The following is a 22,565-nucleotide window of genomic DNA, read 5'->3' on the forward strand; positions in this document are numbered from 1 at the left end:
GCGTGTCAGTAGGAAGTTCTGACATCCATCAAATGTAAAATCAGGGTTTCTCGTGCTGCTTTTTGCATCAACACCCTGAAATTTGTCAAGTTAGCAGGAGGAAAATGTCTCCTCAAAGTCTTCCCCCATTTTTTGTCTGTATCAATCAATCAATCTTCAATCAATCAATCAACCAATCAATCAATCAATCAATAACTTTATTTGTCCCCAGTGGGGCTATTGGTTGGTATCTTTTGGGTACATATAGTGCCTTGTATTTGTCAGACCATCAACATTGTTCTTAATTGTATTTACCCATCTACCCCCCTCTGCTTTCTTACCCTCAGGTGAGTTGGTTAGCATGTCGCATTACCATTCCTTGGAGTTAGATGAGGTTACAGCTTCCCTGGGTTAGGGTTACAGGGCTACATTACACATACATCTGTAACAATCATTTCTGTTTGTCAGTCCCTGACTCTCTCGCCAGATACTGTAGATATTAACTTAAATAACCTAGTTTCACGTAGGCTATCAGGTGGTTGGTTTCACCTGTCTGTGCTGGGACTCTTCACCTCAGGCATAGTTACTGGAACCCGGCCCTGAGTATGTTCTGGACTCACATCAGTATTTTGCCTGGTCTTGCTAGCCCTATTCTGCACCTCAAAGTCACCGTCATCAGGTGTCAATTCAGTCTGTGTCTACCGCTCCACAGTTGTTTTGGTCACAAACTTCCCCATCTGTGCTTCTGCGCCTTCCCACTGTCGGGGTAGCACACCATGTAGGCTGGGCTATTCTTGTCGTAACCGACAAAGATTCCCTTCTCACACCTTGAGTCCAGTTTTCTCTTGCCCCGCTTTTATGCATAACACACTGACCCAAACTTTTCAATCTTCTTGAGCCTTCTTCTTGTCAGCATTAAGTAAGGCCACAATTGATTTGGTTTTGATTTAGTTTTACACCGAATTTAATCTCCCATTCGAGTCCAAAAAGTAATTGAATGTATACAATGGAAACGTCCAAAGCTATGGCAGGTCCTGACGTCACGTGACGTCATCGACAGTCAACATACACTGCTGTCGCTGTGTCCAGCGCGATTCCAACGCATAGGGGGCGACAAAGCCCACTTTATGTGGACTGCAAGGGGAACAAATCTGAAGTGTCCGTCCCACGCCCCCCGACCCACCGCACACACCATAATAGAAACGCAGATACCGCGTTGGCGACTGACGTTGACGTGCGTCTGCGTGGTCGCCATGTTGGGGAGGGCAGGATCTGCCAGTTTACGAAATAATAATATTGTACATTGGAATAATACGGAAGCTACAAAACCGACAGGAACTCGCTTGATGCTGAACCGATTTCCATTAAATTTGGTTTGTTGTAAACGCGGAAAACTGAACGTGACACTGGTTGCTTTTTGGAATTAAATTCCGTTACTGGGGGCGGTTCTGCTCAGCTCTATGCCAAGACAGGAACCTTCTGAATGAACACAACAACCTCCTCCGGGACATGACATCTAGGAATGGACAACATCAAGTGAAAAATATTTAGAATTTCAGCTTTTGTGAGTTTCTCCAAAAATGTAGATTTTTAGATCTGTTATATTGTTATAAAGCCGCTCGGTCAGTTGTCATTGTATTAATAACAAATCAATGCATAAATAAAATAAACAAGACTTTTTTTGTTCCCAAGAACAATGGTCTTAAACACGTGACACACTACATTGTATGTGGTATTGTATTATATTATATTATATTGTGTTATTGTACTGTATTATTGTATTGTATTATTATATTATAGTATAGTATTGTACTGTAGCATTGTATTATAATATTATACTTTCTTTTATTGTATTCTTAAAAGTCTTGTTTATTTTATTAATGAATTTATTTCATTATTAATTATTCCCTAAAGTAACCAGTATCATGTTCAATTTCTCACGTTTATAACAAATTTACACCAAATTTCATGAAAATCTATTCAAAATTAGGCGACTTTCAGTCGATTTTGTGGAGAAGTCTGTATCTCTCAATACACATTGTATTGGTTTAATAGCGGATCTTGCCTTCCCCAATATGGCGACGCGCAGACGCATAGCGATGACATACAGCAACGGCCAATGAGGTATCTACGTTCAAGATTCAAGATTCAAGATTCAAGGTTTTTATTTGTCACATACATATACATACTTTCATACATATATGCAGTGAAATGTACTGCAACGCACCCGGTGATAGCACACAATATGTCCGAGGAAGAAAAATGAAAAATAAAAGTAGAAAATTCCTTTCTAATAGACCGACTAACTGACTCCTAAAACGTAATACAGAAAGTTGAATACTTATAGAATAAGATAAAAATATATAGAATAAAATACAATAAAAATAAATTGAAATAAATGGAATAGATAGAAGGAATATGCCTATGTATATACAGATATGTGCGTTCCTATGGCACCTGCGATGCATTGTCTTCTTTTTTAAGTTTATTGGAGGATCAAATTATATAAATGAGAAAAAAATATTTATAAACAAGTTCAGGAAACATATATAGAAGCAAAACACATTTACTGTATAGACAGATATATAGGCAAAAATCTAAATGTATGTACAATATCCTCCTGAGACCCAGTAACAGAGTATGAACAGCGATTCACAGGTGGAAATTGTAATGTACAGTGTGCAAAGTATTGTGCAATGCGCAATGATGCACATTAATGTATTGTGAATAATGGAATTTTGGTCAAAGACAGAATAAGCAAACCGGCATCATCATGGACAGCCATTTGAGGTGTGTGGTTAAGTCGTAGCTGTATTCCCAGACCATATGGATCTGTACTAGTGATAAGAAACAACGCACCAATAAAAGATTGGTGCGTTGTCTGAAATGCGATGTCTGAAATATGAATGAAGGTTGTTGTAGGAGTTGAAATTTAAATATTCTGCATGGGAAGGCATTGTAAAGGGGAAAATAGGTGCACACTCCTAATGCATTTGTTTATTGGGGATATGTATTGATGGAGGTGGAGAAGGCGGATGAGTTCAAGTACTTGGGGTCAACCATCCAAAGCAGCTGAGAGTGTGGGAGAGAGGTGAAGAAGAGAGAACGGGCAGGGTGGAGCGGGTGGAGAAGAGTGTCCGGAGTGATGTGTGACAGAAGGGTTCCAGCAAGTATGAAGGGGAAGGTGTACAGGACGGTAGTGAGTTGTAGGGTTTAGAGGCGGTGGCACTGACAAAAAGGCAGGTGGCTGAACTGGAGGTGGCAGAGTTGAGGATGTTAAGATTTTCGTTGGGAGTGACAAGGACGGACAGTATTGAGAATGAGTCCATGAGAGGGACAGCTCAGGTTGGACAGTCTGGTGGTAAAGCGAGAGGCCAGATTGAGATGGTTTGGACACGTGTGTAGGAGGGATGAGAGTTAAGGCTGAGGATGGAGCTGCCAGGCCAGAGGGAAGGAGGAAGCCAAAGAGAAGCTTTATGGATGTGGTGAGGGAGGACGATGCGCAGAACAGAAGGTGTTGGGGGCAGATGATCCGCTGTGGTGAACCCTAATGGGAGCAGCCCAAAGAAAAAGGGAAACATCTCAGGAGGGAAACTGCAGTGTCCGCAACATCTTACATGAAAAAAATAGGCAATAATAATAATGAAGCCATGGGATGAAAAATAAACAAAAGAAGAAGATTTTAATACATGGAAATTGTGCAAATAGAATAGAACAAAAAAAATACATAACCTAAAAAAACACAGGAAAAATAATAAATAAACACACATGCAACGATGACAATTCAACTTCATTTACTCCGCCCCATATTTGGTGACGGCAGAGGCCACGCGCCTCGCGGGTGTGAACCGCATAGATGTAGATACCGCGCTTGCGATTCTGACGTGGAATTTAATCCCAACAATCATCACAAATTTCTCACGCCTGTGACAAACCAAATTTCGACGAAATGAGCTCAGAATTGCGCGAGTTGCGGTCGGTTTCGCAGAGAAGTCCGCATCTGTCAACACACACCGTGTTTGTTTACCGCCGGTTTACCACCGCCCCAACATGGCGGACGCGCAGACGCATCGCGGCGACACAGCGCGGCCATGAGTCGCCGTTTCCGCCTCCGCGGAGCGCCGCTACTTCCTGGTTCTGGGCTCGTCGCAGAGCGGCCCAGGATGCGGAGCGGACCCCGACCCGGAGCCCGTGGAGCGCGCTGATCCTCAAGCGGCTTTTTTTTTTTTTTTTTTTTTTTTCCCTCTCTCCTCTCTTCCCCGAAACCCGCGGAACGGGACGGTCCGGGCGAGGGGCCCCGCCCTAGTGACATGGACTACTTGGTGAGTGACGCCGAGCTCCGAGGGGGTTCCGTTGTTTCGTCCTCCGGCGGGTCAAACGCGCGGTCGCTCGCGGGCGCGTTGGCGGCGGCGGCGTCTTCTCTGCCAATTCTCCCCCGAACGGGTCGCCCGGCGCCGGTAAATGCAGCCTTACGGTTTTGCAGCCGGACACGGAGACGTTTAAACCCCGAAATCGTGCCCCGAGAGGTGACATGTCCCGCCTCCGTCCCGTCACCGGTCGTTAGTATGGATCCCTGTCCCTGCCCCCAATTGACCCAACAACAACAACAACAAAAAAACCCCAGATAGATTTATGGCACATGGCAGTTGTTGGTCGACCGCCAGTTCCTGCTGCTTTCACCGAGGGAATGTGTTCTGTATTTCCAGTTCTGTTCTTTTGCTTTAAGTCAAGGTCTAACAACCTCCTATTCCCCCTCTCACGTGTTCCCAAGCCCTTTCCTTTCAGTTGTTGTTGCAGCGCTCCCACCTGGGCAGCTGACTTCCTGTTTATGGGGGGGAACACACCTAAAAAAGAAACCACACGGGAAGTTCATACAAAGACGTTTAAACAAATGACTTTGCCGGGGGCCTTCCAAGGGGATCTGGCCGACCCGGGCCGGGTCGCGGTGGTTATCGCACGTCCTACCCCCCCCCCCCCCTTTCGTGGGGGCGTGGGCGAGCTTAGGATTCGGGGGCGAGAGGGTGGCCCCCCCGCGGGCTCGCGAAGGTTCACAGTCGACCCCCGAGGATCCCCAGCGTCGACCCCCCCCAACAGCGGCCCCGGCCGTTCCCGGAGGGTGTTTTAGCTGCTAAATCAAAGTTGCTGCACAGTTGAACCATGACGTCGCCCCCCTCCCTCCCTTTTTTAACTTTCTTTTGAAATAATTGAGGAACCTTTTAACCGACCGCGCAGGGATGATGATGATGATGACGACGACGACGACGATGAGTTTGCATTCTGTTTATCCTCAATGCATCCCCGCGGCAGGGCTCCCTCACACCCAGTACATTTCCATGAGAACATGACCTCCCTCTTGAGACAACAAAGGTCTCCTTACAGAATAGCCAGCTGCTCGGGGGAGGCGGGGGATAGAAAGCGGGCAGAGGAATGGGCGTCCACGACAACACAATGGGTCGTACGAAATAAGCACGGGAGCCTTTGTTCTCGCCCAACATTTAGGTCCCGAGATTCAAAGATAGGCCGTGCGTATATTGTAAGTGGATGTCGGACGTGTTTTTGGAAAACGAGGCAGAGGTCCCCTTTTATCCAGTGTTCGTGCACATTGCACCAGCCCCTCAGACTTTCGCCTTTTGCCCGAGCGGTAGATAACACAATAAGGCCTCTCCTTTATGAGGCGCAGACGTTTGACGCGAGGCACTCGAGGCCAATCTCTCTCTCTCTAATTTGCCTGCCTCTCTTTTTTTTATTTATTTTTTTATTGCGGGCTCATGTTTAGCTGCGTTGAGCCGAGCCAAAATTTCCAGCGATCAAAGTAAACTGCAGGGTAAAGAACAAAAACAAAGAAAAGAAAAAGCACCTCCTTCCCATTCGAGGCCCAGGAAGCGCAGATCACATGTCTTTCTATTTACCGTTGTTCACGACATTGTTCTGCGCGGATAACCTCGCCAAACCTGTATGGGAGCGTGTTATTCCAACTTGTAAGTAAGTCAGGTTTAGTAGGGGCCGGGGGTGGACCCTTGCTCTTCAACCGCGGCCCTTCGTTCGCAGCGGAGCTGAAGTTAATCATCGCCAAAACGCTCGGATCCGTATCTGCGCGCCTCGACCGGTGTGAGCGTCCACGTCGCGCGTTTATCAATTCGCCGTCTAACTTTTGACTGCTTCTTCTGCAAGGGCGCCGCTCAATTCACTGCGGGAAGGGAATGCGGCTCCCGAGATATTCTGTGACGTAAGCCTCAGTTATTGCCAAATATTTGTGTCACTCAGGCCGCCCCGTCGCGCGGACCTTTACGCCACTTCTCCATCTGATTGCAGACGTGTTCCGGTAGATAAAACCTGCCCTGTTATCAGACTGCCCGTCGTTGTGCCGTAAAAAAATGCAATGAACAGATAATGGGGAAAAGTGGACAGATACGTTCACAGGAACATTTACAGCACTTATGAAATACTGAGGCATGAATCATTTACCACGATAATTGACTGGTTAATTCTTTCTATTCAGAGTGACCTCAGCACTTTTCCAACAATGTATCAGTTTTGTGTGATTATTTTATGTGTATTATAGATTTGTTGTTGTTGTCGTTGACATCGCCAGCGCACCTATTCTCTGCTGGCGTCGAGGGTTGCTTCTCATGCCCTCTGGTGCTTAGGATTTGGGAGGGAGGGGAGGGGAGGGGGGTGGGGTGGGGTGGGGGAGGAGGAGTCTGTCGGTAGGTTTGGCTGAGAAAACACTTCTTGCACTCATCCAGCGAGGAAGAAGCGACCTGCCCGCGACAGGTTGAATTCACAGATCCGCCGACCCGAGATCACTTTTAAAGCTTTGCAGACGGCAGATACAGACAGATCGAGCTTTAGGAACCATGGAGTCGCTCTCTGGTGTAAGTACTGCCTCGCATTGATGGGTTTTCCACGTGTAATTGTCTTTTTTATGTAGCCTGCTGAGAAAACATGTGACATTTTATATTTGCTTCCTAAGCGGCTATGTGTTGGTGTTTGAATGGTTGTTTGATTGACTATTGATTATGATTAATTATATACTTGGATTGATTCATGTTAAAATTACTGTAGGTATGTAAGAGTTTTTTATCATGTTAGTTGAAGGAAAAATATCACAAAATGTCTGCTAATGAATCAAAAGTTCAAATTTAAGATATTCAACTATATACTGACTAGACTAGACTAAAAAAACATAGATTTTGATAGACACAGGATATCTCCGACCCTTTCAGATCATTATCTTCTTGTCGATACTGAAATCTTGAGTATCTGCCGATACCAAATTGGATATTTGTTCTCAATTTAACACTTTTTGGTTTTCTTCTCAGCAGCTGTAGCCTATAATAATTTGTTGCTTTGCAAATATTGCCCTCTGCCGTTCTTCCTTACTCTGCCTTTTAGTATAAAGTATTACTTATTGTTGTTGTCATGGTAATGCGAGGCTACGCTTGGCAACTGTTGCCGTCGTCGTATCGCAACAGCAATGACGCAAAAGCATTTCCGTGATTTTTCCTGCTAGATTTTTTCGGGAATCTGAACGGATTCGTGCTTTTATTTTTTCCCCTCCAATATTAATCCATTTTGTAGCTGATACTGGGTATCGGCTCGATCAAACACTAACCCTGGAAAAAAGAAAAGCTGTAACATTAATCTGGATTCAGGCCTGTTTGTGTGAGGTCTAACGCCTATCCCCCGCATGTTTCCGTGTCTCCCAGAGTGCCTTGGAGGTGTACAAGGAGATGCTGCTGCTGTACATGGGGAAGGGCCAGCGGCAGGTCAATGCCCTCTGCGCGGACCTGGAGCCGTGGCAGATCATAGGGGCCACATTCATCACCACACTGGGCGCCGTCTGGGTCAAGGGCTTCCTCTTCCAGCGAGAAAGTAATCTTTTGCATGCGATGGGTGGATACAATGTGTAGGCTTAATGGAGACGGTATTAGAGATGATATCAGGAAACGCAAACCTCCCGTCACCCCCTCAAAAACAATGAATGACTTTGTCAACGTTTCAGGAGGCCGTCGACATTGCGTCTTGCTCCTAACCGCCCCAGCTTGGAAGGGAATTATTTTGGCTTCTACTGTTTTAATCTGAAACACTTCAGCACTGACTGATATTGTTGACATTTTCTTAATCAAAGAGTCTGTGCTAAAATAGCCACTAAAAGATGTTCCACATGGCCTTTCGAAGAAAACGTTTTAGATCTTTTTTTTTTTTTTTTAACATGATTGCTGCTGGATGCGGGAAATATGCACCTAGTTATTAGTTATTAAACCAACCTAACCCTGGAGTAATAACCTGACGCTCACAAATAGGACAGAAATTCGTATGATAATCACTTTCAGTCTTACGGCCTCAAAAAACTGAGAGCGTCTAGAACTGTTGTCAATCGCAGCGGTTGAATTCCTTCACGGCGAGGTCAGTTCCAGCCAGACGGCTAAATATTTGTGAAGAGTTTAAGCCTTCTCGAAGACACCACCGCCGTAAAAGAAGTACGTTTAGAAGTGTGGGGAGGGGAATAGAAATGCTTTGTAAATACAGGCCCCGGCGTTCAGGGACCTGGTGCTCGGTCCCTCTCATGAGTCCACTCTCCTTCGTCAGCCGTTTCATCACCGCGGTCGTCTCCCGTCTGCCAGCGCATAACCACAACTTCTCTTCATTGGTCCTGGGTATTAGGTCTCGCCTCAAGAATCAAGAAGAAGTGCTATCGCCTCATCCGAAAAATCCCCTTCGTTGGCGTGAAAGTAAGTCATCGGGAGGGGGGGGAGGGGGCCGGTGGTAAGTCTCTTCCCTCTTTTTCAGCAGATGTGCCATGACTCAGCCTTTAGAAGCTTATGAGTCAGTGTTGGATGACTCGGGGCATCACGCATGGGGGAGAGGAGGGGGTCTAGACTTTTGGCACGCTTTTCATGTACTTGTGATTAAAAATGGGTTCACTCGAAGTCACTATGTGAAGGTTTAACTTTTATTTTTATTCAAATGTATTGTTCCTCAATAATGTAACCCATTGTTGTTATTGTACTATTGTGTTCGTATCGTACTGGTAGCGTTAAAACTGTCTCTGTCATATGTCGATGGCATACAAAACTCTGCTGTTTGCCCAGCATTCTGACAGCACAGGTTAAAAGAAAAATAATAATAATTAAAAATAAACTGTCTCTTTCAATTAGCTCTTTTGGCATGTGCCTTGCATTTTTCCTCTTTCTTTGACACCGTCGTGTACACCAGTCACGTTCATTTGTCGCTTTTATTGCCAATTCACACAGGCTAACAGGGCAGAAATGTGCACAACTAATGGAATAATAATAATGAAACAAATAATGAAAATAAATAAAAATTAAAAAATTGCATTATTATATTTTTAATTAATAAACGATTATCCTATTAGATTTACAAACTGAAAACAAACGTAAAAAATTTAATATATGTAATTATTCATCTCAAATAAATGCTTAAAATATATATTAAATGCATACCTTTTTTTTGTAATCTTTCATTTTCTCACGCCTCCCCCCTTACAATTCCTCAGTGCCACACTAGGGGGGGCGCGGCCCACGGTTTCAACATCAGAGGCTCGCAGTCGCTTCAAATGCGACGGCTGAGATCAAACCGCAACAAGGTTTTTTTTTTTGTTTGTTTTTTTACGAACCGGCTCTTTCATCCGCGACAGATCCAGAGCCAGCTGAACAAGGCCCTGGACGACATGTCCGTCAGCTTGTGCACGTTGAAGGAAGGCATGAGCTACACGCAGCAGCTGCCTCTGAAGGGGCTCTCGCAGGGCCAAGTGCTCGACAAGATCAGAGAATACCAGACTCTGAGTGAGTACCGATGGACCGCCGGTCGCGTCAGCGCGGCGCCTTCGTGTCCCTTAAATTCACACGCGCGTCGTGCCGAATAAAAGGCACCCGTGGACGTTCTTCCTGTGTGAATGAGAAGCGCCGCTTAACGCGAAAGTCTGATGTTTTGTTGTTGCAGACGAGGTGCAGTGGGAGAAGGGCTGTGTTTCAGGGGCGGTGTACTGGGGTGATGAAGAACTCACCAAGCTCCTAGTTAAGGTAATCGCCGCCATCGTAGTTTGCCATTGGTCTGATAGTCTTCCTAAGCTTTCACTGTATTTCTACGTTTCTTCTCTCATTTTCCGTTTCTTGTCGGTCCCCAGGTTTACGGCGACTTCGCCTGGAGCAACCCCCTTCACCCCGACATCTTTCCCGGCGTCAGGAAAATGGAGGCGGAGGTCGTGAGGATGGCTTGCACGCTTTTCCACGGCGGGGCAAACTCCTGCGGCACGGTGGGTTGCTCCGCAGAGCGAGCGCTCCCCGCCAAACACGCGCACCCTCCCGGCGCCGTTGCTCTGGCGAAGGAGGGTGATGTCATCTCACGGGATTCTTATCTTTTTTTTCTTTTCGCTTTCGTCAAGGTCACTTCGGGAGGAACCGAGAGCATTTTGATGGCCTGCAAGGCGTACAGAGACATGGCCTACGAACGTGGCGTGAAGCACCCTGAGATGTACGACCCAGGCTCGGTTCATGACCAGTGTTTCCCCTGCCACAGCCATTAGTGGTTGGGGGTTATTTGTGAATACCTAACCATTAATCCCCAAATCGACAGTGAAACATAAAAAAGTAGGAAGGTGTCATGTTATTTCTGCCTTTTGGGCTCTCATCCGTACAGCCTCGCGCCGATGAGTGTCCATGCCGCCTTCGACAAGGCGGCGCACTACTTCGGGATGAAGCTGGTGCACATACCGCTGGACAGGAAGACGATGAAAGTGGACGTCAAGGTGAGACCGCGCGTCCACGCCGCGCCTCAGCGCCCTGCCGGCCCCTCGCAGTGCGCCTAGAGCAGTAACGGTTCTCCCTCCCCTCGCAGGCCATGAAGAGGGCGATCAACGGGAACACCGCCATGCTCGTCTGTTCGGCGCCGCAGTTCCCCCACGGAGTCATGGACCCCGTCCAGGAAGTGGGCAAGGTGAGAGGCGGAGCGTTGCACCTCGGGAGTGGCTGAGAAATCGTAAAACGGCGGAAGCCGGCTCACCCTGCCCCGCTCCCGCCCCCCTGCGGGGCTTTGATTTCACAGCTGGCTGTACGCTACAACCTCCCGCTGCATGTGGATGCCTGTCTGGGCGGCTTCCTCATCGTCTTCATGGCCAAAGCCGGCTTCTCCCTGGCGCCGTTCGACTTTGGCGTTCCGGGCGTAACCAGCATCTCCGCGGACACCCACAAGGTAAGGAGCGGCACTTGGCTTCGCTTTCCATCATGTCAGCTTGCGCAAACTTGGCTTCCTAAGAAAGCCTGAGAAACTGCCGCGAGTGGATCACACACACACACACACACACACACACACACACACACACACAAAGATACACTTCAACATCCATGGAAGCACAAAAAAAATGCAGATATACGCAAGGCACACTCAACCCCTAACTTCAAAACACACACAGACACAAACATGTCGGCTTGAGGGAGGAGCCTGTCGCCGGTAGCAACAGCTGTGCCATGGCCTTAAGTGACTGGAACTTGGCATTAGTCTGGCCAGAGTGGACTTACCCAAGGCTGTGACGGCCTGCCCACAACTGTCTAGTTTTATTAAGGTTATAGTTCGCAGACACTGCTATCGGGTAGAATGAAATTCCATGACAACATTTTGATACCCGAGTATTTAATTTCAGCACCACTGAGCTAAAAAATTGAATTATGATTTTTTTTATAACATTTTCAAAACGATCAAGCTAATAAATGTAGCCTCTACCGCATAGGCTTCTTGCGTTTTGGTCAGCTGTTCATGGTAAACCAGTCAATCCTTCAAGGTAAAAAGCCTTTATTCCATCACTGCAAGGTATAGGGACAGTTTGAAGTTGACGTGCGTGCGTGTGCGTGCGTGTGTGTGTGTGTGTGTGTGTGTGTGTGTGTCTGCCCCTTCCAGTACGGCTACGCCCCCAAAGGCTCCTCTGTGATCCTGTACAGCGATAAGAAGTACCGCCACTACCAGTACTTTGTGGCGCCGGACTGGCAGGGAGGCATCTACGCGTCGCCCTCCGTGGCGGGCTCGCGGCCCGGTGGCATCATTGCCGCCTGCTGGGCAACCATGATGCACATGGGCGAGAGCGGTTACGTGGACGCCACCAGGAACATCATCAGAACCGCGCGCAAAATCAAAGCTGAGTGAGTCACTTGTAGGGCTGCGGCTTTTGGATTTAAAGAAATATCTGCACATTTTGTGGCGGATTCCCGTTTTTCTGGAAGCTTTCATAACACAACCTGCTGAAGGGTTTCCTTTTGAGAAACTTAGCAATCTGCTGCGGCTTCTCACCGGGCCCTAATGCAGTACAACAGGGGAGTCGTTTAAGACAAAACAGCAAAACGCTGAATCTCCTTTTTACGAAACCAGAAAGCTCTCAATATTATCAGTCTCTATGGTATACATATTTTATTATATATTTAGTCAGGTTTTCATGGTTTTATTGACTAGAAACAGGTAGTTGCAACACTTAACACACCCCCCCCCCATTGCAAAAAGTAAAGTTGCAAATAAAATGTTATAATACTGTTTAAAAATACATACATGTTTAAAAAAATTAAAGCAGTACTAGGTAACTTTTTGTATTTGGGATTTTGCGCCCCTACAGTTTCTGAGTGCAATTGCACTTTTACACCATTGTTGTAAAACTCTGCCCAGTGCCCGAAAATAATTTATTTTACCCGACAAATTTGAATCATATCAGTCATGTTTCAATAACCGTCTGTTACAAATACAAATATAATACTATACTATAATGAAGGACCTCGCCGCTTCAGCGAGTGCTCAGTCCACGGCTCCCCCGGATCCTCTCTCCCTACAAAGGGAGGGTGCAGGGGGCTTGGCCCCCTGCTGCCGGTGTAGGTACCAGATGTGCTCGGCCTGCCAGATCGGCTCGCACGTGCGAGTTAGAGGGTTAAACAAACCCCGTGGCGCAAGGAAAGCGAGGACCGGGGCGCACCGGCTGAGGTGCGGGTACCGGGCCGTCATGGAGGTTGAGTGGCTACATTTGTATGGGCATTATTACCGGACATTTTGACCGGCAAGTCTATTATTAATCGTTTCTTTTTGTTAAATTACTGGAGCCAAACATCAGGGAAGTGTCGTAGTGCAGCACCTTTCCCACGGTTTCTTACCCGAACACCAAAGTTACATAGTGCAAGAACAGGTGTTCAGAGGAGTGGGGAGGAAAGCTGTGCCATTCTATACATCACAAGTCAGTGTACCATCAAAATGATTGTTTTGGGGTTTTTTTAAAACTTAAATGTTTGGCCCATTGGACTGCATTGAAGCAAAAGTGACAAACTGCAGTAGGCCAGGGGTAGACAGCCAACCTATGCTTTAAAAGTAATCAGTACCTTTAAATAGATGGACCGATTGCACTTTTTTACTGATTTGGGATTCCCAAATGTTATCATACCAACCGATCAATTACTTCTTATATAGAAGTGTAGATTTAGACTGTGGGTTCGGAATAATGTGTGATCAAGTATGTGCTAATACTTGTCTCAATAACACGCTACTACAGTGTTGGAAAGCTGAATATTGGTCATACAGCACCATATCTGTGTATTGGTGATATTCTCTGATAGACATTCTATTTGAGCCTGAAATTGGGTTGATATCCAGTATTGGTAAACTTTTGAGTTTATGTGTCCACATATAAGTAATAAATGTATTTTTACGGCAGGGTCCACAAGATGGAAGGAGTGTTTGTGTTTGGGGATCCGGAGGTGTCTGTGGTCGCCATCGGCTCCAATGACTTTGATATCTTCCGTCTGTCCAACGCGCTGACGGCAAAAGGTTGGAATCTCAACACGCTGCAGTTTCCCTCCAGGTAAACAGGCCGAAGTCACACTTTGACAATTCTTACTACATAGTCACACATTTTTTAATAGCTCAATTTCAATGTGATCTACAGAATGTTCCTCCAGCATGATGTTGTTTTGCTCTGTGATGCACATCGTATTCTCTACTTTCATGTTTTGTCCTGGATGAACTTGGTGTTTATCTTTGTTAAACTTTCCTTGTGTCTGAATCTGATAAATATTTATGTAAAAAATTAAATAATAATATATATATATATTTATTTACCCCCCCCCCCCCCCCCCAGCATCCATATTTGCTGCACAGTTCTGCACACGCAGCCGGGCGTGGCAGATCGGTTTGTTCGCGTCGTCAGGGAGCAGGTGGCCATCATCATGAAGAACCCCAAGGAGAAGACCACCGGCATGGTGAGCTGCGCTGAATTCATTTAAAAAAAATTGGGCCATAATAATAAAGTAATAAGACTAAAAAATAGAAATGAATTTCAATATATTTTTAATATATTTTTTGGCAAGTCGAGGTTTTAAATTATTCGTTATTTTTCATACATAATGAGTTACAATGACACCCCAAATTAGCGCTCCCAACAACACAGGAAAAGGAGGATCTTATATTCGTTTTATACATCAAAGCCACATATTTGATTTGGGTTGGATGTATTTGTCGTTCATGAGACTCTTAACACCGCATGTATTTGTTTTTCTTTTTGTTTTTGTTTTTTTTTACATTTTCCCCTCCCCTACCCTCCCCCCCACCCAAGGGAGCCATCTACGGCATGGCCCAGTCCATCCCGGACCGCTCCCTGGTGACGGAGATCTCCCGAGGCTTCCTGGACTGTCTGTACAACACCGAGGTGCCCAAGGCTCAGCCTGCTCACATGAACGGCAACGGCAAGGCCCACTGAACTGCAAAGAGGGAGGGGTGGGCCTTGCCCCCCCCGCCCCGCCGCCTCACCCCCGCAGGACCACCAGCGCCCCGTCCCCCCCAATTGCTCAATGGTTGCCTTATCTTGCCCCCACCCACCCACCCACCCCTACCTCCCAACTATGCCTAACGTTCGCACTCAGAAGAGGTCCTCCTAATGCACAAGCCATGGTTTTATATAATCCTCCTGAAGGGAAAGCCCCGCATACGCTGTGCCTAGAAACAACGCAGACATCCACACTTCATTCATCAGTCTGATAATTAGTCAGAAGAATGGACTTTGGTTTTTTTTTTTTGGCCATTTCAATTTTTTCTACGCGTCTGTTGCCATCGAGGCTTCGGCGTCTGTTCAGTCGGGGAAACCACCCTCGTATTTTTCTTTCAGTGCTTTTAACATTTCAGACTTCTGCCGTCACCGTGTGAATGTCTGGGGTGACTTGGCGAAAGACGAACCACTGGAAAGCAGAAAAACTCCAAGGTGCTCTTCTGCCCTCTCTCTCTCTCTCTCTCTCGCTCTCGCGTGCGTTTTTTGCAAATGTCAATTTTATTTTTCGAATGTAAAAATGCACTGCAACACGCCCCCGACGGAGACCTATCAGGGAAACGTTCTCAGCAGCTCCAACTTTCCACATGTTCCTCGGGTTTTAAAGCGTCGCTCTTCTTAGCGCTCAAGTAACGCATTTAACGCGCGTCCTTTTATCTGTTTAATTGTTTTACCCAGCGGGAGAGCAGTTTTGAATGTTTTAAGGAGCGGGCGGAGTTTGATGTCAAGAATGTAAAAAAAAATCAATAAAAATAACAATAAAATAAAAAAAGTTTCTCCCTTTCGTAGGCTGTTCGGAAGCCTGATTCACATCGAATGCGTGATCGTATCCGACGGTCGCCTCCTCCCACTGGTGGCCGTTGGATGAACTGCGTCGGGCTTTTGCATCGGAAATAATGTCGGGGACAATGGAAGCTCGTTTTTTTTCCCTCGGAAAACCGAATAGTTTTCTCAGCTGGACTCCCTTTATATAGTGTTTGCAAAGTGTGGAAAAAAAACCCCAAAACAATTCCACACAATTCACCTAGATAGAGATCTATTGATAGTGGTTGTGGAGACAACCAACGTTAGCGTTAATAACGTCATGATGTTGAAATACCGCGCGTGACTGATTTACTTCGTTTTTTTAGCCCAGTTCCAATAAAACAATCGACTGATGTAACTTCGTATCGTACTGTCGGACCGAAACGCGACTTGAACAATTCGACCGAATCCCAGGACTCCGGCACCGCAGCGCCTCACAGCTTTTAAAAGCATTTTAGTCAGACCGTCGTTTATCGTATTAGGTGTGAAGCGGGCAACCCAAATCCGCGTTTTTCGGGGACACTTGGGTGACTGGTGTCCGTCTTGTTAAAGCAACCGCCCAGTTTGTAATTGAGTGATATTTCAAGAGACGGATAACTTCAACATTTTCCTTTTCTTTTGCCGTTCATTTTGTTTTGTTTTTTTTGTTTTTTTTTGTAATTGAAGTCCTTTTTCTAATCCTATCTACCTCAGTCGATTCAATGCAATCACGTCTCATATCCAGTAATTTCTAATACGTGCAACTGTCTATCTTTTTTTTTTTCCAACATTACACTGTAGCCTCTTAAACCGAACAGGTTTTGCCATTTAACGAGCGTTTTCTGTGTACTCAAACCGCGAGGAGACAACCTCGCCGCTAACCACGTTCACCAAGAAAATGTATTTAAATGTATGTTGTTCATCCTGAGAAAACACACATGCAGTGTATCGTCGTGCCGGTGATACTGTAGATTTCCACACTTACTTTCTTTTCCTGTACCACCGATTTCATATGTCAAACATCCATAATGTAAACTGTTAACATCAAAAAAAAACCCTAAAAACTTTTATTTTATTAGAATTTATATGTTGTACTCCTGTGCATTTTCCTCAATAGTCATCGTGGAAATTGTGGATGACAGTGACTATCTTTCCTCATCTGTGCAATATGTAACCTTTACTCTTTAAGATTGTTCCACCTGAATAGTTAAGAAAATCATCTTAATCAATTGTGTGTGTGTGTGTGTGTGTGTGTTTGTGTGTTTGTGTGTGTGTGTGCGCGCGTGTGTGTGAGACCACTGTTTTGTTCCGTGTTGAATTAATCCCTTACGTGGTCGGTCATTTCTTTTGTTTTGTTTTTTCTTCTACATTTTTGGGGTATTAACATTGTTTTTGTTGTTGTAGGGAGAGACAGGAAATGGGGGGGCTAGAGAGTAATGGCAGCAAACGACCGTAGGCTGGGTTCCAACCCGGGTCGCCGCAGGTGTTTTGCCTACACGGTACGCACGCTCGTCCGGTCGAGCCGCCGGGTTCCCCCTCAGCGTGCTTTTTTTTCGTTTTGGTGTAAAGAGTCGGCATGGTTGGATGGAGGATTCTTTCTCCACCCCGCAATCGTCGGATCATGTTTTTTTCCCCTCCTTTAATCGGCGTCTGACCAGAATATAATTTTAATCTAAATAAAGGTTGAGGGTGAGATGGACTGAATCTGGTACAAATGCTCCACTTTGTGCTTCATCACATCATTTGTGTCGTTTTATTTGAGGGAAGTCTTCAAAAGTCCCACGTGAGACAAATCACTTCCTTACATAAAAAGGAAATCCGTTGCATACTTGCCTACGGGTGTAAATGTATATTTCACCACAAATATAGTTCATCAGGGTTCTTGAGGTGCTTGAGTTTTGTCCTCAAAAAAATGTAAGTACTGCAATACCTTGAAAATAGCCCCCTTTATGCAGAAGTGTTTGAAAGGTCCTTGGGGGAAAAAAACAACGCAATAATTGAAAAGCTGTGATATTCCACGTGGTTTTGTTATTCAAATTGTAACGTTTGCGAAATGTTTCCAGAATCGCTTTTACGACTGATGCCAGGGAAATGTACATTTAATTCAGCATGGTTGGAAATGAACACTTAGACAATAAAACAATAATAGATGAGAAATTTATATATATATATATATATATATATATATATATATATATGACTAAGATTATATTTTAATCAATAAAGATCAAATTTAAAACATTTGTTTTGCGTGAAGTCCTTAGGTTTGTCCCTTCGAGGCTACTGTAGAAAAAAACATGGCGGTGCAACATGGCGGTCTCCGTGACGCGTACCCGCTCCCTACGTCGATAAACATGGCTCATTCTAAGGTAATGCCAACACAGCGATTTTATTTTTTTCATGGGATTATATACTAATTAAAAGATACTTATATTTAATCCCATTTCTGTCAGTTCAGTTTGGTAAATTCTACACACTGCACGTTTGATTCGGAAAAAAATGGTGCTTGAAAAAGTACTTGGAAGTCCTTGAAGCTAATTTTGCGAATCCAGAATGAACTCTGTTTTATTAACTGGCTTCTCTGGTTGTCGTTATCGAAATTTTACCAGCTTAATTGGCCATCTTTATTCATGTTAAACATTTAGAAATTAATATTCAGTTGCTCTGAGGTTTTCGCGTTGTGTCCGATGAGGTCAAAGTGCAAACTCTTTCTTGTTGCCGATTCTTTACTTTTTTGCTAAGAAGACGATTAAGTCAAGTTTTGTTGAGGATTTATTTTATTTTACTTACAACACTTGAAACGAAAGGTTTAAACAAACATTGGGAGCATTCACACATCAAAAGAAAGGCACTCATCTGGCATTATAAATGTTTATCGGTGGGAATGGAACGGTTGCACAGGGAATCATTTTTGGAACTTCTGACAGATCCTCTCCAGGCGTCAGTCTTTCTTTAAAGCGCAGTTACTTTTGTCTTAAAACTTTTGATGAAAATTAAAACAAAAACACCTCTGTCACATTTCACTGGAAATACACCCGACAACATTTTCATTTCATCACACGGACTCTTATCTTTGGTTTGCCCCCGTGACTTTTAAGTAACTACTCCACGCACTTTTGGTTTCGGTTAGCTCAGGCCCCTTGGTTCTTGGTGTCTTAGTGGAGGGAAGGAGGCGCGGCACGGAGGAGGCGCGGCCCCGCTCACAGAAGCGACGCCTGGTCGATAAAAGTGGCCAACGTGATGTCGCGCTGGGAGAGGGCGCCGCAATCGTGTGTGCTGAGCGTGATCTGGACCTGTGTGGAAGGACATTACGTGAGGATGCAATATTACAGTACGTCCCAGCGGGAGAGAACTTTTTTCATGAATACATTTTTGGAGCACACATTTGGGGTCTTCCATCATTTCAACTGGCTTAAAGTGATATTCAAACTGTGAGGCATCGGAGGAATGTGGAGGAATTGCAAGGGGGGGGCACAGGAAAAATATAATTGAGATACATGCATTATTTATTTTGTAAAAAAAAAAGATTTTATTCACATGTCTATTAAGTTGAAAGAACTGAGATCATTTGTTTAAAAAAAAAAAAAGTCAGGCAGTGCAACCGTAAAAGCCTTTTCAAAGGCCTTTTCACTGTCTAAAACACAGCTGCACCGCCAGTTTGACTTTTAAGGCGCAAAACTCCCAAAATGAATGAACTTTTACAAAAAATAAAAATTCATCATGCTAAGACTCAAACGAGTTAACAAAAAGCCAAGCTGATGAGTAGCCAAAGTGGCGGTGATGTTAATTTAACCCACATGAAAAACTCAGGGATTGGACTTTTCTTTGTTTTTTTACTTTGCAGCATATTCTGAGCATTTGACATCTCGTGAGGCAAGGTATATTTCCGCCGTGTACCTTATTGTAGACATTGAACCACTCTGGATGATGGTCCATCTTTTCAGCTTGTAGAGCCACCCGGGACATGAAGCCAAAAGCCTGATAAAAACAAAAAAATGAAAATAAAAATGCGGTCAAGTAATCACACCGCACATAATCATCAGGACACCAGTCTGATACACGTGCACTGAGATGTGGTGTGTTAAGACACCTGATTGAAGTCTTTGAAAAGAAACTCTTTGTAAATGGCGTCCCTCCCCACGACTTCCACCCACTGAGCGTTGCGGAGCAGCGGGAGGAGGTGCGCCCGCTCCTCCTCCGTCAAACTCTGGATTTTCGAAGCCTGAATGGACGGAGGAAACAGGGCTGCCATCAGGGAAAAGGGGCAGTTTCACAAACACAAACACGGATTGGCTGCAGAGGAGCCCATCTGGAATCAATGATAGGCTGCATTCCTCTGTGTGTGTGTGTGTGTGTGTGTGTGTGTGTGTGTGTGTGTGTGTGTGTGTTCCTCCCATTTGGTCTTTTCCTCCTAATTCCTAATCTTCAACACATGACATGGTCTCAGATGATTTGAAACAGTTCATTCTGGCATTTTAAAATGAAAGTCAAGGACTTTCAAGTACCATGTTAAGCAACATTTTTAAGGATAAATATACATTTTCAATGTGATCTTTAGTCATTAAAACACGATACAATCTTAGTGTCATTCTATTATTATAAGTGTCTTTAAACGCTGGATTAAACGTACTTCCCCAGCATCATAGATGTGATAAAAGCGATTCTGGAAAATGTTTATTGCGATATGATTTGAAAAACAAATCACAGGTTTTCAATGACCCCCCCAGGCCCTTTCAAGGATGAGATTCAAGCTACTCGAGGACCCGGTAAGAACTCAATTTAAACTCAATTCTGCCCTTTTGTCAACAAAGCGCAATTTTCAACACGTCACACCGCTGTGGGTGCATTTGACACGTCATACATCATCTGCACAGGTGACTGAACAACAAACAGGGTGTTTTTTTTGTGCGTTTATTTTTACTTTTTGCAGCAGCAGTGATTCTTTATTTTAAAAGGGACACAGAGACACATTAAGCAAACACATGTCTCAACCAGCGCCTGGTCCCTCTCTGATAACGAAGCCGTGACGTCACCAGGTATCCTAGCAACAGTCTAATCGCCTGTATCTGTCAAGCGTCGGCAGATTTGGGGCAGACAATGAGGGGAGGCTTAAACAAAACCCTCCCGTCATCCTCAATGGAACCATATCTCCATTCAAAGAGGCACCGTTCATGTTCAATATACTTTGTCATCCCGATGACGTATGGCATTTATTAAATGTCAGACATTGCGTGAATGTATTGTCTTTAAAAATTAAAAATAAAATAAATTATATATATATATATATATATATATATATATATAAATGGTATTAAATATAAAATGTTAAAATGTTGCCTAATTGTTTAGGTGATTTGAGTGTTTTGTTTTCTTATCCAGTGGTTATCAGTGTGAAACAGATGTGCACAGGTGTGTCAGCAAGTGAACCGCGGCGGTTTCATTTATATATATATATATATATAAATATAATGGGCATATATTTTTTCGCCGGTTCTCTCTGGAAATTAACATGTTTTGTACTCACCATGTTTGCTGTATTTTCACGCCGGAGTCTGAGTCGCTTTGCTGGCGCTGGCGCTGGTGCTGGTACTAGTGCTAGTGCAAGTGCTAGTGCTAGTGCTAGTGCTAGTGCTAGCCCAGTTCATCTGAAACAAGCAGAGCCGCAGGTCCCGCTTAGCTGCCCCCGCGGAAGCCTGAACGGAACACCCGCCGTGCCGTCAGCGCGGCTGATAAGGATCGCAACCCTCCCCGCGCTGGTTAAAGGTGCAGTGTGTATAATGGAGCGGCATTTTGAAGCGAGGTTGCAGCATTTTGCGGCATTTTGAAGCGAGGTTGCAGGCGTCGGCGCAATTGGCGGCGTCCGTGGGAGAGGCGGTGGCCGCGAACTCGCGATTAAAAGGCGAAGGACCCACTCTAGAAGTGTCTCTGCCAGGGTCTGGTTTGCCCCTTCTGGGCTACTGTAGAAGAAACATGGTGGTGCAACATGGCGGCCTCCCTGAAGCGTACCCGCTCCCCGGAGAAGGGTCCAGTGGCAGGCCTTTCTCCGAGACCCCTTTGACTCCATAGGTAGATAAAAACAGCTCATTCTAAGATCACTCCAACACAACAATTCTTATTTTCATGGGGTCGTACACTATTTAAAGTGGCAGTAGAAAACTTTTCAACTTTCCCTGCTGGGCGTTTCCAAGTGGTATTATTGTTTGCTGTTTGCTGTGGTATTATTGTTTGCTGTGGTATTATTGTTTGCTGTTTGCTGTGATATTATTGTTTGCTGTGGAATTACTGTTTGCTGTGGTATTATTGTTTGCTGTGGTATTAGTGTTTGCTGTAGTATTATTGTTTGCAGTGGAATTATTGTTTGTTGTGGTATTATTGTTTCCTGTTTACTATGGTATTATTGTTTGCTGTGGAATTATTGTTTGCTGTGGTATTGTTGTTTGCTGGAGAATTATTGTTTGCTGTTTACTGTGGTATTATTGTTTGCTGTGGTATTGTTGTTTGCTGTGATATTATTGTTTGCTGTGATATTATTGCCACTGTTGCAAAGAGAACCAAGTTCTGTGTAAGAAATGTGTAGCTGTCAACCCTCACATTTTTCTTTGGATTTTCCCGTGTTTTTCCTTCTTTTCCTTTTCCTGTCCTCTCTGGCTTTTATTTTCCTGGAATTTTAACCTTAAAAAAAATTAAAAATAAACAAATATATATATATATATATATATATATATATATATATATATATATATATATATATATATATATATATATATATATACTGTGTGTGTGTGTGTGTGTGTGTGTGTGTATGTATGTATGTATGTGTGTGTGTGTGTGTGTGTGTGTATGTGTGTATATATATATATATGTGTGTATGTATATATATATATATATATATATATATATATATATATATATATATATGTGTATATGTGTATATATATATGTGTATATGTGTATATATATATATATATATATATATATATATATATATATATATATATAT

At 44.3% G+C, this 22,565-nt stretch overlaps 2 protein-coding genes across 3 annotated transcripts; one reads left to right on the forward strand and one right to left on the reverse strand.

Moving 5' to 3' along the window:
• The first annotated feature begins 4,227 nt into the window (after positions 1-4,227).
• sgpl1 (sphingosine-1-phosphate lyase 1) lies at positions 4,228-17,269 on the forward strand. 2 transcript variants are annotated; one of them, XM_080016509.1, is made up of 14 exons: positions 4,228-4,301; positions 7,689-7,854; positions 8,572-8,714; positions 9,641-9,788; positions 9,946-10,025; positions 10,130-10,258; positions 10,388-10,476; positions 10,642-10,750; positions 10,840-10,938; positions 11,047-11,193; positions 11,896-12,134; positions 13,679-13,825; positions 14,102-14,222; positions 14,576-17,269. In XM_080016509.1, the coding sequence occupies exons 1-14, from the start codon at positions 4,290-4,292 to the stop codon at positions 14,717-14,719; spliced, it is 1,773 nt and encodes a 590-aa protein (XP_079872635.1). In that variant the 5' UTR covers positions 4,228-4,289; the 3' UTR covers positions 14,720-17,269. The 2 variants fall into 2 exon arrangements, with proteins under 2 accessions (XP_079872635.1, XP_079872636.1); XM_080016510.1 differs by having other exon boundaries at positions 8,647-8,714.
• A 1,067-nt stretch (positions 17,270-18,336) lies between these two features.
• On the reverse strand, positions 18,337-21,431 carry pcbd1 (pterin-4 alpha-carbinolamine dehydratase/dimerization cofactor of hepatocyte nuclear factor 1 alpha). The gene is made up of 4 exons (XM_080017253.1): positions 21,090-21,431; positions 19,656-19,787; positions 19,463-19,543; positions 18,337-18,858 (listed from the first exon to the last, which is right to left on the reverse strand). The coding sequence occupies exons 1-4, from the start codon at positions 21,090-21,092 to the stop codon at positions 18,766-18,768; spliced, it is 309 nt and encodes a 102-aa protein (XP_079873379.1). The 5' UTR covers positions 21,093-21,431; the 3' UTR covers positions 18,337-18,765.
• Between the last annotated feature and the right edge of the window lie 1,134 nt (positions 21,432-22,565).

The sequence above is a fragment of the Zeus faber genome, assembly GCF_960531495.2.
Source record: "Zeus faber genome assembly, chromosome: 16".
NCBI lineage: Eukaryota > Metazoa > Chordata > Actinopteri > Zeiformes > Zeidae > Zeus > Zeus faber.